The sequence below is a fragment of the Aquila chrysaetos genome, chromosome 11, assembly GCF_900496995.4.
Source record: "Aquila chrysaetos chrysaetos chromosome 11, bAquChr1.4, whole genome shotgun sequence".
NCBI classification, from domain to species: Eukaryota; Metazoa; Chordata; class Aves; order Accipitriformes; family Accipitridae; genus Aquila; species Aquila chrysaetos.
Genome location: NC_044014.1, coordinates 2,982,579 through 2,996,756, shown reverse-complemented (window position 1 = coordinate 2,996,756; position 14,178 = coordinate 2,982,579). Strand labels below are relative to the sequence as shown.

Sequence of the window (14,178 nt, the reverse complement as noted above, 5' to 3'; positions counted from 1 at the left end):
GGTCAATGGGACGGAAGGTAATGTCACGGGGGAACGCTGCTGGGCTGTCCCATGGTGATCCTGGCTTCAGGTTCTCCTTCCTTTCATGCACCGTCCAAACCCTCCATGGGGCTGTAAGAGTAATATTTATTTTTAATTTTGTGATACTCCTATAATAAAAATCATTACCGTGTTGGCTATACTGTGCTTGATTTAGAACATTGATTGTTAATTCTGGCAGTCACTACTAGCAGAGATTTTTAAATAGCAGGAGCCGGATGACTCTTTAGCAGAATAGCTCCTGGGGGACAGGGATTGGTTTTATTGACTGAGTCTTTTTTGCCTGTGGGTAACAGCAAAGCTGCGCTGGCTCTTTTTTCTATAATTGTGAAGTTAACTAGCTTCTGCCATGCTGTCAAGTAGGTATGCCTACATCAAAAATTATTGCATTTGCCTGCTGTGAGGTTTGCAGTGTGTCTTATTAAACGTTTTCAGCTGCTGCTAAACATTAAGGTAACTGATAATTTACAGGGTATTGAGGATCTTCTGTGTTTTCAAAGAAAAAGCTGCCTTTATTCAGCATTTCTACAGCTGTTGAATTTGGTGTAACTTTTATCCAGTGTGAAACTCTTCCAGTGAACCGTAAAGCTAAAATAGATCTTGCATAAATAGGAAGCAGAGCTTCTGAGGCGGGAATGTTGTCATGGTTTATTATCAACTAATGCTATATATGATTATTTTAAAATCTGTTAGTTCAGTCATGATCGCTTTAGTAGAAGCATCCAAGTGATTGACTTAGCCAGAGCAAAGTAAGTCCCTTATTTAGTTGGAGCAACTGTTCTGGATAGGTCAGCATGGATTGGGAGCGAGGGACTGCCTTGGATTTCTCCTTTGGGGAGAAAAAGAAGGAAAAGAGACATTTTATGTCCGTCAGAGGAGGGAGCAGAGGGGAGCTGCCGGCTGCCTGGATAATCCTCCTCTTGTTCCTCTCCAGCTGTCAAACTCTGGCAGGGCTTTGCAGTAGCGGCAGTGAGTCACGGGTTCCCAAGCGTGTTGCAAACGGGGAGCGCGGAGCGAGCAGAATTCACCCCGCGTGCAGCGCACCGTGGTGCGTGGTGGGTGCTGCTGCCCAAAGTCACACCAAAACACCGAGGCCGCTGACCCTCCTGCGTGTTCTCCCCTGGTGCTGGCTCCATCGGCCGGAGCCGAAACCGCTCCTGGCCCTCTTCCCACCAGATCTCCTGTTTTCCTACCAAAAGCCTGTGCGGGGTTACCAGCGGTGAGCCAGGCAGGCAGCAGAAGCCATGCATGTAGCCACTGGACTCGAGCTCGTTTTTCGGCGTTTCGTAGCCACCTTCAGACCTGAGGTGCAAGGCGAGGGGAGCACGTTGCACGCGTCGTGCCCCAGCGAACTCGGAGCTGGGACCTTGGGTGCTGGAGGGAGAATTCATCTTTCAGCTGGTTTCAGCCTGGATCCTTCCCTTGACCTGATCAGACACAGCTCCTGGTGAAAAGCAACACGCTTCAACTACTGGCAAGTGATGAATGTGTAAAATTACCCCGGGTTTAGATAAGATGGGAGCTTGATTTTTCTTTCAAGAGTGCATCAAGCTGACAGAGCAAGCTTTTTTCCTTTTTACCTAAGGGTAAACTGCCAGAATTTGTCCTCATTTAGAGGATAAGTGTACTGAACACAGCTCCATTCATTCAAAGGCTGCCTGGTTGGCAAAAGCCAGACCAATTCCTTTTCGATATCCTAAAACCTAAATGCAAGGTTGGACTATGTTGCGTCCTTTCTTTTTTTTTTTCTTTCTTTTTTTCTTCCCCTGGTAGAAGTGGCTGTAACCCAGATGCACATTCCCTTCTTACTGAACTCCTGATTCAGCAAACGGATACCTGGTCGGTTTGCCGCCTTGTTCGTTCATCTCACGTATTTGCCTGCCAGGGCCAGCCCCGTCCTGGATGGCTCCTGGGCAGTCTGCGCTCTTTTCGGGAGACGGGTAATTCCAGATCTCTCTTATTTTGTAATTTAACTTGGAGCAGGTGCTTCCAAATCCTGGCAGTTACCTGGTAACTGACCTTTTTGTGGCCTCGTTATAAAATACAACAGTCCCCGTGGCACACAGCGCTTTGCTACCGTTTTACAGAGCTCTCGTGGCATTTGTTGGGAAACCTAGGGAGAAAAGTTCGCGACAATTTTCTGTGTTCGCTTCTCCTCTTGCCTCTCCCGGCTGCTCGCCCCGCGCTTCCCCGCAGCCTGGCCGAGGTTGGGTGAGTTCGTCCGTGCAGGGATGCGCGGCTGCTCCTTGGGGCACGGGGGCTCGGTACAGCGGGGTGCTGCCGCCTTCTTCGGCCTCATCGCCGCCTGCTGAATCGCCGTCAGCAACATCTGCCAAGCTGACACCGTTGCGTGAAGCAGAAAGTATGTAGCGTGGGGCAGAGAGCATCGTTTTTGAGCTCGAGAAGGAAAGTCCCGTCTTTAATTTGAAATAAAACATTCAGGCTGAGAATATCAAGGTAGCCTTGTTAGTCACCTACAACTTCAACTACTAAAGTTGATTATTTTAGTGCTGTAATGATTTTGATCTGTAGTTCACATCAAATCAGGTAAGCTCTCACTACCCAGTGATTTTCTGGCGACGCGTGTCTCCGCCGCTTCGCAGCCGTACGTGTCAGCAGGCGAGCATAAGGTCTCTTGAGACTTCCAGACTGATTTTTGACAGAGCCACATGGTTCCAACAGGCACATGGAAGTGGGAATGTTTTTTTTTTTTTTTTCCAGCTCTTGTATGGCAGTTAGTACTTCAGTGCAACAGAAATGCCCAAGCAACAGTAAGCCGCTGCTTTTCAAAGCAGGAGCCCTTGCTCCTCCGGTATTATTCTATTACTTTATATGACTTTATTTCTCTGCAAGCAAGTGCCTGATATAAGTGTAATTGTATTGTGTGATGGATGCTGGCTGAGTACAACAGTGACAGATGCATGCTGAAACTGTGTGAAAATTTTTGCAGCCAAAGCAAAACTGGCAAATGTTTGGCTTTCCGCCAGCTTAGCTCGCGGGTGCACAATATCTGACGATTTAACTGCAATGTTTACAGCACCAAAAAGCAGTTCTAGGCATGGTTCTTGTCAGCAGTGAGGAGCAGATAACATCTCTTATTTCATTGACCCATGCTGCCCCTCAAGTCTTAGAAACCCTCTTTTATTTTTTTCCCCACTTTGCCCTCATCATACTTTTAGTCAAATTCTTAAGCAGGAAAAGCTCTCTGCTTTGATTCCTTTGAAAGAGCGCAGCTGCATAAAGTATTGGGCATCTGAAACTTTGTTTTTTAACATAAATAGTAAGAAGTCACCTCTTATATCTTCTCATCCCCTTTTCAGAAATGCTTTTTTTTTTTTTCCTCCACGAGCATCTCTTGCATCATAGGACAGCTACCAAGCATGACTGTGAAAATCATATTGTAAAGGAAAACCAGGTGATAAAAAAATTGTTCTCCTAGCTGCAGAGGTGAGGAGCAAAGGAGCAGAAGGGTCTGACCACCGTTTTGCACGGTGCACTTCTGGAGCATGTACACTAAGCATGATTTTGCACGATGGCATCTGTCCCAAGGTCACATTTGTCTGCTCGCCTTCCCTCGGCGGGGCAGGAAGGGAGCTCCCCGCTTCTGTGCGGTTCTACAGTTGTGTGTCTTTGTGTGCATATTAAATACTGATTAAACTGGGCATAGGGATGGTGTTGGCCATAAATGACTGCTAATAAAGCCCACTATTTGGCATTTGTGTTGAGGCAAAATGCCAGCCTGGTGTAAAGGGTGGGAAAGCAGACGGCCACGCCTGCTCAAGGTGCGTTTTTGCAGTTTGCTGTAATCAAGGGTCTATAAATAGCCTGAAACAGGATTTTGCCAATGTTTCTACCCGTTAACAACTTGCAGACACTGGGCTCCTGTGCTGCCTTGTGTAGACCACGGCCCATCCTCATGCTGCCTTGTCTGCCACCCCAGCCACGGACAAAAGCACGGACCAAAGGAAGCACGGAAAGGGGTCTGTGCTGTTGCTCTCGGCAGGTTTGACGTGAAGGTGAATTTCTCTAGGTGCTCGCACTCCTGCCCGTGAACGGGAGCCTGCAAGCCTGCCTGTGGTCACCGGGGCAGTGCTGTGGGGACCTGCAGGAGAAGAGCCCTAAGCAGGGAAAGGACAGCAGTTAAGAATTGCAGGACAAAATGAAGCACCAACACCTCAGTGACCATTTCTCATTGTCCCCAGGGGTACTGGCGGTTGCGCTGTTTCTTCCCCTTGAGATCCCAAATTACATACACAACCCAAACGGTGTCTGTGGCCCTCCCATTCAGACCCAAAGGGTGAAGCAGAAGTGCGTTCGTGGCTTGCCGATGTTGGTGCGTCCCTGCGGAGAGCCGGGGCGGCCACCGCTGGTCCAGAAAACCCAGAAAGCAAAGGTGGGAACCAGCCCCTCTGTGCTGCGTGGGCAAAAGGGAGCTTTTCCTTTTTCTTGGAAAAGCGGCGGTGGTGGTAGGGAGAGGAGGAACCCTTCTAGGAGCATATTTTCCTAGCTGTCCCTCCAGGGAAGAGCGGAGCCGTACGGTGCATAAGGTCTATCCCTATGGGACAGCGCTGGCATCATGTGCTTCGGGCCCTATCTGCTCAGAGGTGTTCAGGCAGCACATTTACCAATGGGAGCTTATAAGTATTTCACTAATACCTAACATAAAGATAAAATCAAACTGCTTTGAAGACACAATAGGCTATTTTGTTAATTGAACTATATACACAGCTTCAATTTGAATGGAAATGATCAGCCATGATTGTCCATATTAAAGAGTCATTTTTCTTTACATCCTCTTTTCAGTGGTATCCTTAAAAGAGAATGACATCTTTTGGTGCATTTTCAATGGGTCTTTCCTGTTCTTTCTTCTTAGAATATCTTGCGTGGTCATAGAAATATATGATGATGATAGAAGTAATGTTCAGAAAAATGATGAGCAGCATGATCCAATATGAATATCCATAAGTGTGTTCAGATTTGATATGTGTCTGCAGAAAAGAAAAACATCCATAGGCCAATTCTACAGACAGGCCATTTTCTTCTATGTTCACAGGGAAAAGTATCATGGCTATAAGTATGAAGATTCCTAGAAAATACAAATACAAATGTTGGAGATGAAACTGTACTATTATTTATGTATCTAGTTGTAAATATTCTACTTAAATTGGTCAGAACAGCTGGACTAAGACAAAAGTTAATCTAGTATTTTCCATTAGTAAAATATGAGGGCATTTAAAGGACTCTTGTCCCACCTAATAGTGTCTGCCAGGTGTTTTGACATTGGCAACTATATCTTCTGCTAAAATTAAGATTCTCACTGACTGTTCTTAGATAAGGCCATTTAATGTAATTTTTTTTTCACTGAATTTAGTGCTGGTGAGTATAATATATTCACCCCTTGGGTGATTTGCAGAATGCCTATTTGATATGAGCCCAAATTCACGGGGTGTGCAGTATCACAACTGGATAAAACCCTGAGCAACCTGGTCTACATACAGCGTTGGCCCAGCCTTGCTCAAAAGCTTAGGCTTAGAGACCTCATGTTCTTTCCAACCCGAATTATTCAATGACTACTGTGATGAGCCAAAATGAGATGTCTTATTAGATCTGTATCTACTTCCTACAGCCTTCTGAATCTAAATGGAGTTCAGTTACTTTGACATTTAGCTAATTAAAGCTTTTACATTTCTATGTTCATAGCGCTAATGGAGGTATAATCTCTGAACACTGGTGAAAATATTTCTATTCCTTCCCTGTGGGTACATCATCCTACACATGTTCCTGCTGACACAGGTTCAGGTTTTTTCAGGAGGACACTGGACTTTCAGGCCATCTGGTAGGAGAATTAGGAACCTTCAAGATACACTCACCATCAAATGATGTATGATTTTTCATAACAATATGCCCACGGCAAAATAGACTTCCAGGTCATAGCACTTACAGGGCTGTAAAAAGTAACCACAATCCTCAGTCAACACAGGGATTTACTTTCTCACTAATATTTATCTTGGCAAGCCCGTGGTCCTTTCATTTCAGGTCAAAGCTTGCAGATTCAGGCTGCGTAACGAGTGCTGGGCTCAGGAAACAAACAACTTTCTTATGTGATGAGACAATGATCTGCTTGTCTCAAAAGTTGAATAATTGTCCAACCCAGCCTTTTGCTCACTTTTCTTATTGTGTTTCAAGGCATCCACAGCTGTTTCAGCATCTATCTTTATACGCTGTGTTAGCCATGGATGGAGAAAAAGGGTTGGGTTTCACACCCCCACCTGTACTTGCTATGATTAAGACTACATTTATCTATACAATTCCCTTTCCACCAAGGTCTGATTTTGGCAAAGGCAGCTCGCAGAGTGTGGCCCCAGGACAGGACCATGCTGCTGGGGACACGGCTCAAGGGAGACCAAGCTCCTGCTCCGCCAGCAGAACATCTTCAGACCTGAAGAGCTTTTGAAGGACAAAACGCTAATGCTGAAGTACTCTGTAATCAGATGTCTTTCAAGAAAGTTTTCCGAATTCAGACCTATTATTAGAGGAACGCATAATCCTCCTGAGACAAACTGAGTTTCAGAGCTGAAGTCATTACCATGGCAAGATGAAGAGGGTTGGAAGGTGCGTTAGGAGCAGCCAGGCTCAAGTCTACCGGGTGAACGAAGGGTTACACCTCCAGGGAGCTGTTTGACAGAGTTCACATCTCTAATAAGTCAGTGTCTCTACCATTTTTGTCTCCTTAGGGAATGTTAAAATTTATTTTGTTCTGTGAAAGTGTTTTTCCGAGAAGGGAATAAATTTTGCCGTGACTCAGTCCCCCTAACTGCCACCCCCTGCCATGTTAATGCTGTTGTGGCTGTATTTCATTGAACACATTTTTCAGAAATGAAGCTAAAGTCCATCCTATAGATTAGACCTTAGAGCCCTAATGTGGTATGTAGGTAACCCAGCAACAAATATGCTACAAAAACCATAAAATAGTGACGTAAGACCTTGAAAAGGTTACAAATTGCACTGTAGTCACATCCAGTGCATACTTTTCTGTTACGGTTTTGTTCTGTATTTGTCAGTTTACTCTGTTCTTCTCCACATGCATCATGCATGAAATGATGCTACACCTGCTGGGGTGTTTTCAGTTCCATTTCTGCTGTCAGCAAATCCAGACTCCTACTGATTGATGGTGTCACTTCAAGTACATAATACTATTTTACTGGTACGTAAGAGATAGTCTTCAGGTATCCTAGCAGACATGGTTAAAAACCAAAACCAACTGAACAGAATACTTTTCCAAGTGTTTCCTTTTATAGGTATATATTTCTTAATCTTGGAATCAATGAGAATACAGTATTCATCCCTATGGTGGGCAGAAAGTGGTCAGCATGGGATGCGTTACTCACCACATAAGGAATTCCAGGTATAGACTCCGGTGGGTCCCAAAAACGTCTGGTAGGGATTACTGACAGCGTTAGTGCAGGTAAATCCAGAACTCAGAAGGGAACTCAGTAAACTGAGAACCAGAATCACGATAATCGCAACGATCATGCTTTTCGCCTTGGTGTTGCTCAGGTTATCTGCAACTGAAATACAGCGGCTCAGCATTGATAATCAGCCTTTCCAGCACAGTCCGGTGGGCTTGGATGACGGTTTGACTTACTGACATGTAGCTGGCTGTAATTAAAAGCTAATAACCAGAGATTTGGCTGATCTGTAGAGATCAGGGTGTAGCAGGAACAGTAGGTTTGGACACTGCACATGAACCCAAATCCAAAATGGGATGAAGGTACATTGGTCTGAAATAAGTGCATGTCTGCTAATCCTGCAGGCACGCAAAGTTCTTGGGCATCAGGTTAGGTAGTAAACTTTTCTTCCTTAATATTTCTGTAATTATTTCCTCTTGCAAAGCCAGACAGAAATTTTATGCCTAAATCTGATAGAAAACTAGGTTTTCCTCTGCCCATCGTTCCTGAGATGTCTGGTAACTTCTACAGGTGCCTGATTTAAAACTTGGCTCTAATTGTAGATGATTTCCTTTTAATATAGCAGCAGTCCCCCTCACATGGAATAAATCTGACACAGGGAAGAGCTTCTAAAAGTCCAGTAAAACCATTAGCCTGGAAGGGTCAGGTGCATTTGTAGGACAAACGTATCTGAGCATGGTCTGTCACAGACAGATGAAGCATGGTTGTCCACTGAGCTGGTGTTCATGCTCTGACTAGATCTGTCTCTTGCCATGTCCTGCAGGAAAAAATTGGTGGAGACAGTACTTGTTCCCTTCTTTTTTAAAAAGGGAGCAACTCCTACATTTTTTCCTCAGACAAGGGGAAAAGTCTCACAGCTGGTGGCCCTGGGCTCGGCAAGGGGACAAATGTGGGCTCCCGAGCTGCCGGCTCAGCCCTGCGCTCAGGGTCTCCACTCCTGAGGCCACACGCCAAAGAGTCATGCATCTTACCATCAAGCATGCTGGCACTTCTCCTTTTTGCTCCAGCTTCCTAGAGTTGGTGCACGTAAATTGTTGCCCAGTGTATTTTCTGTAGCTATACTCAAAGCTGGCTGTATATACATGGCACATATAGTCAGCCCCTCCAGGACTGTAATCAATTTTATTGTTTTTGCCTAAATCCTTCTAGTTATTTGATATGTTGCTGATAATAAGAGACACAAATGGGAATGCAACGTACTCAAAGTGTAATTGCAGTATAGCTGTGTTGAAATATATTATTTTCCTCCTTCCAATTTAAAGATTGAAAAGGCAACTATAATGTGCCTGTGGGTGCCTTACCCTATAACAAACACGACAACAATGTTTTCAAGCCCTGTTCAAATGGGTGTTGTGATAGACAGCCATCTGTAGGAAAACTTCCTTTCTATGCTGCTTTTAATACAGAGCCATTACTTCAAAGTATCCCGTTAGTGCATAAATTGGAGAAATCATAGCAGAAAAAATAGTAAAAACCCCATAAAAAGAAAATGAATACTCATAACCAAAAGAAGAGCTATTGGAAATAAATGAAAAGGAGATCTTCTCTCTCATTTTATATAATATTCCAGGTAGGAGTTAATTTCTGTTTGAGGAAATGGCAGGTAAGGATGCGTTATGGAAATCAGTTGTAAATTTAAGCAATTCTGCTAGAAGAATAGGAAAGACAGGCATTCAGGAGACATCGCTCAATTAAATGGAAGCGAGCACACTGCCAATTGTACCGTGCACTTGCGCTGATGTAGCCTTACTGCTTGGGCATTGCCTCATTCAAGAAATAAGTCTGGAGCCAAATCAGACAGGTTTGTGTAATTTCCCTCTGGCAGCCTCACTTAATTTTATCACTCGGAACATCTCCAGAATTGACTGGCTTCACCTATTGCACCCCCTAATTGATCTTGTTTATCTCTGACAGTGAACCACAATTTAGGGGATGTAATTTTGTCAGACTCCGCCTGTTGCAAGCACACCTGCAATAGCACAAGGCTAAAGGTTTTAAATAAAATGCTGTTTTCATGGCGGCAGGTTTTGGGTTTTTTTTTTCTAAATAAAGCAGTCTGTGCAAACTGAAGGAATCTACAGTAGCTGATCTACTTGAATGGGATCGATAGTAACCCACAGCTGGATAACTTCTACATCAGTGTAAAATAACCTAATTTCAGAATGAAAGCAGAAGTTTTTGCCTTTGCCAGGTCTCTCCTTAATTTCCTGTATCTTCTTTTTTTTTTTTTTTCATCTTTAACTCTTGTATGGTTGGATAGAATTTGCCAGACTTTTACTGACCCGAGTGTGAATGACATCCAGCTGCCAGCCTGGAGGTCTTTTCTAAGCAGTGTTGATCTGGCAGCTTTTATGAGGTCTATGATCACTTATGACACATAATCAATTGTTCATTTAAAACAAACAAACCAAAAAAACCCCCCAAAACAAAGTACATTTCAACATAGCTTTCTATTTTTCAGATCACAGCACATCTGGGAACTGATGATAACATTAATGAATTTCCAGCAATTTTCAAGCATTTGTCATGTATTTTAAAAGTCAGAAAGCTAATCGATTCCTCTCTGCTATAGCAAATTTCTAAGACTTCCTTATGTGCCATTGGCCTTGCCAATAGCCAGGTAAATCCTGACTTTACAGGACTCTCTGGGTGTGCCTCTTCCTGCACCTTGCTCACAATTTTTACATGTTTGACTTGGAAGCAAGCAAAGCTGCAAACAAGCTCTTTTACAGACTATTTTCATAGGTGGTTCCTTTCTAAGATAAATCATTAAAACAGCTAATGAAAATTCTAAGGACTTAAGTTATTTAATAACTTTTACATTCTGTCAGATCATTCTGCTCATCTCCAGAGCCTCTGAAGTAGCCGTATTGATTTACCATTCTATTAAGGTCGTTCATGGCAGTCTGTTCAAGAGGCTGCCCTGACCAGGCAGTTCATGCACTGTATGCTTGCAGAAACTGTATTCCTTTGTTTGTCTTTCATCTTTACACTCAGAAATGTATTTTAATGTGGTTTTCAAAAGAGTAAGTTATGGTCTTTGTAAAGGCTGTTGATAATCTGCTTTTGTATGGCCATTAATAAAAGCCAACCTGGGCTACTACTAACAAGTAATCTGTATCCCCAAGCTATTATCTTTGATTTACTCTTTCATGATTTCTCTTCTCCTTTTCTCACACCCAAATATGACAATGCTATTTGAGAAATGCACTCGGGATGCACAGCAGAGGCCCCCCAGCCAGGGCGCACTTGCTGAGCGACAGATCGCGCTGTGATTTAAAAGGATGCTTACAACTCTTACTGTTGTCTGAAATGTTGGAGTGGAGAAAGCACAGCACTTCACTTCTCCATCACACAGGCAATCCATTTACTTAAGGATAACATCAAATGAAAGACATCTACTGTCTTAGGGGGACCTGACTATTTGAATTTAAAAATAGCATGTATGCAATTCTGTGAAGTATTTTTCCTATTTCAAGAATGTATGGAATCATACTTAATATAAAATGTGACAATCATGCCTAGTATAGAGCCTAAGAATTAATTTAAAATCAGTTCATTTCATCTTGCATGTATGCCCAACTGAACTAGCGAGGGATGTGGACAAATCCGTACTTAGACTATTTATAAAGCACAACTTTCTTTCAGCAGCTGTTGAAAGCAACTAGCAACCCTGAAGCTCATTTGGTTTGTTCATCCTTATACGGCTGGATGTGAGAATTGAGATAACGTTTTTGTAAATTATAAGCACAGAAACCTAAATCTGGTGGGGGGAAAAAACCACCACCACCACCAAAATGTACGTAGACCATGCAAAGAACTGAAATCCTTTACTGATGCAAGTGTTCTGTGAGTCCTTGTCATTAACTGTAATTAAAATCTATCCGATGGTAGCGCCCAGGCCGTGGGACTGGGTTCTGTTAGCTGCTGTGCAGACAAAGGCAAGACACATGCCCCGAATTCCTGCCAGACTCCATCCTTGCCCTGCAATCAGCTCTCCACGGGTGGACTCCTCGTTTCACACGGAGTTCTATTAAAATCAGCAAGCATCTGCCCACATGGCGCAAGGTTTGGGGCTTGAGCCAACTGGCATGGGGAGATACAACCATATACAAACTATTTTTATAAATGCCTATTTACTCTTCTAAAAATTACTTTGATTATTCTGATATGACTGTAAATAAACTGGTTTGAATGACTTGTGATTTTGTATTTGCTATGTAGTGATCTCAATATATGCTGCGTGCTTTGCTAGGAACACTGCTGTGTTCAGGTTTTTCATGACAATATAATTGTTATGATGTGAACCGGCTTGCGTGATATAGCTTTGCTACTGTGGTAATTTGGGTGCCTGTTTGTCCAGGTACCATTTCTGTACTAAATTAAGGTGGGAAAGAGCTAGGAGATGGGAACCATCTGAGGCTTAGGTCTGCTGCGCTCTACCTTGGTGGCTTCTCTGTGATGGGACATCTTACAACAGCCTACCAAAAAAGAAAAACATTTCTTAATCATCTCACATTTCAAAATTGTTTGACCTACTCTTCCTAATTTTCGTTAGGTTTCTTTTGACTGGCTTTTTTCACTTTCACACGTGTATATCAGCATTATTGCTTTGAATTCGGCGAGACAGCAAGATACATAAAATGAGTGCAAATCCTTGATCCTTGCAACAGCGTTCAGGCTTATCTACCTTTGGGCTTTGTGAATGCTTTTCTTCACATCAGTAGAGCTACCTGTGCGTAGAGTTAAGCAAATCTTTGCTGAACTGTGTGAAACTAGTGTTGAGTCTGTGGATCATACTTGGTATGCATAATTTTTTGTTTCTGTTTTGCTTTTTCTCATGTTTTGCTTCTCATGCTAGGATTTGTCACGCTTGTCTCGACTTTCTCCAAGGCTGCTCTAGGTAAAACCCCTTCTGCTCCTCCCCTTATTTTTTAACTTTGTTTTATTCCCATGTAGCATCCCTCCTCCCTTATCTCTCAGTTCTTCTGTCCTCCTTAATTATTAAACCATTTTTATTCTTTTTCTTCTGTAATAATTCTACCATTTATGATAAATACCAAGAACAAAAAGTAAGATCTGTTGCATATCAACGTAAGATACAGTTTAATTTGAATCTACTGGATGTTTGCTGAAATCTTATTCTAATAACCTTGTTTCCAAATCTCATCTCAGAGGTTTTTTGGAAAGTCATGATGATGATAAGTCACCTGAAAACCGCTCATTGTGGGGGGGAAGAAAGGCCTTATAAAAGATGACAAGCTACGTTGTAATTCATAATTCATAGTCTAGCATAAGAAAAAAAGACATGAACAAGCCTAAGTTTTGAAATACTAACCAAATGGTTAAGTTTGATGATATCACATAAAAATGGAATGAGGTGCTCTTAAAGGAAAAAATAAAAAGATTGTTGTCACTAGGTCCAGCACTCATATAAACACCATATCTATCTAAATTATTGTTTTACATGGTTTGTTCTTTTCCCTTCAGCAGCCTCCTAAAACCTTCTTCTATAAAAATGGTGCCGATTTGATAGCAGGTGGCAATATGTTTTAAATCAAACTGTTAATGTAACATAACGAAATCTAAAAAAAAATCCTGGAAGGTGAATTAGTTTTGTAATCCTTTACTAAAATGCTAATTGAATGTTGCTTTTCTGTTCCTTACTGAAAGCTTCTGAAAATTAAAATCAAATTTACACAAAGTTCCTATTTTGTATTTTTCCCTTGTTCCAAGTCGCAGGCTAAGATCACAGGTAATTAGAAGAAGGTGCTATTGGCAAGAATGCTGCAGCATTCTGGGGTCTTATTTTATACCACCTAAATCCCCAGACTGGTTTACAGATGTTCTGGTTCTCGCTTAAAGTATTATAGTCACAGATGAATACAAGAGTGAGCCGCGGTTCCCACGTCCGTCACCTGCACGAGCAAGAAGACGCCATCCATTTCCAGGCATAACACCACTCACCTTGGAAAGTCCTTTCTGAAACCTGAAGTCCCACATCAACGAACTGTTCACAGGTACCGCTAAAAAGTCCGTAGGTGAGACTCACGGTAATGCTGGAGTTTGTGCCAGAAAAGCGAACCTTGCTGCTCATCCAGTGCTGGGTTGCCAGCACAACACAGATTATCACAAAAGAGCAAATGCAAGTAAAAAAAGCAGATGCAAACATGGTTGTTTTTCTTCTGGATGGCATTTTGTCAGACAGAGATATTTCCACCAGTTCAAGGTATTTTCTTCTCTTTAGTTCTGCTGAGCATGAGGTTGTTTCCTCCTTCTCACTATCTGGGATCTGCTCTCTGTGCTAGCAGAAAGTTACCCTGGTAAACTTTAAGCAAACAGCAGTGGTAATAAAAACGTAAAATAATTGAACTTTGGTCTGGAGAAAAGGTGTTGCCGTAGTTACAACAAAACCAGCCTGGCAAAGGCTGGGAGGAATCGTCGGCAGATGATTTATGATTGCCTTGCCAAACCGTAGTTTTTCTGATCACGGCTCTGGAGGCATCTTCTAGAGCCTGAGGCCCGCGGGTTCCCAGCTCGCCTCACTGCTTGCTGGCAGATTTTTTAGTGCCTGACAAAATTTTCTGGCCTATGCTTGCTTTTTCTCTTGAAAGGCTGATAACCAGGCTGGAAAGAATTTTTGCTAAATCTGTATCTTGTGTTATGGTAA

The 14,178-nt window shown here is 42.8% G+C and overlaps 1 protein-coding gene across 1 annotated transcript; it reads right to left on the bottom strand.

Annotated features, from left to right (window-relative positions):
- Positions 1–4,609: 4,609 nt before the first annotated feature.
- Positions 4,610–13,799, bottom strand: CLRN3 (clarin 3). The gene is made up of 3 exons (XM_030031214.2): positions 13,476–13,799; positions 7,428–7,607; positions 4,610–5,125 (listed from the first exon to the last, which is right to left on the bottom strand). Exons 1-3 carry the CDS (start codon positions 13,702–13,704, stop codon positions 4,851–4,853), a joined length of 684 nt encoding a protein of 227 aa, XP_029887074.1. The 5' UTR covers positions 13,705–13,799; the 3' UTR covers positions 4,610–4,850.
- Between the last annotated feature and the right edge of the window lie 379 nt (positions 13,800–14,178).

Excerpts from the sequence above, each read along its gene's own strand:
- CLRN3 (XM_030031214.2), bottom strand. The coding sequence starts at position 13,704 with ATGCCATCCAGAAGAAAAACAACCATGTTTGCATCTGCTTTTTTTACT. Across the intron at positions 7,608-13,475 it reads TTCAGAAAGGACTTTCCAAG|TTGCAGATAACCTGAGCAAC; the intron begins GTGAGTGGTGTT and ends GCTGTATTTCAG. Across the intron at positions 5,126-7,427 it reads TACCTGGAATTCCTTATGTG|GAATCTTCATACTTATAGCC; the intron begins GTGAGTAACGCA and ends TGTATTTTCTAG.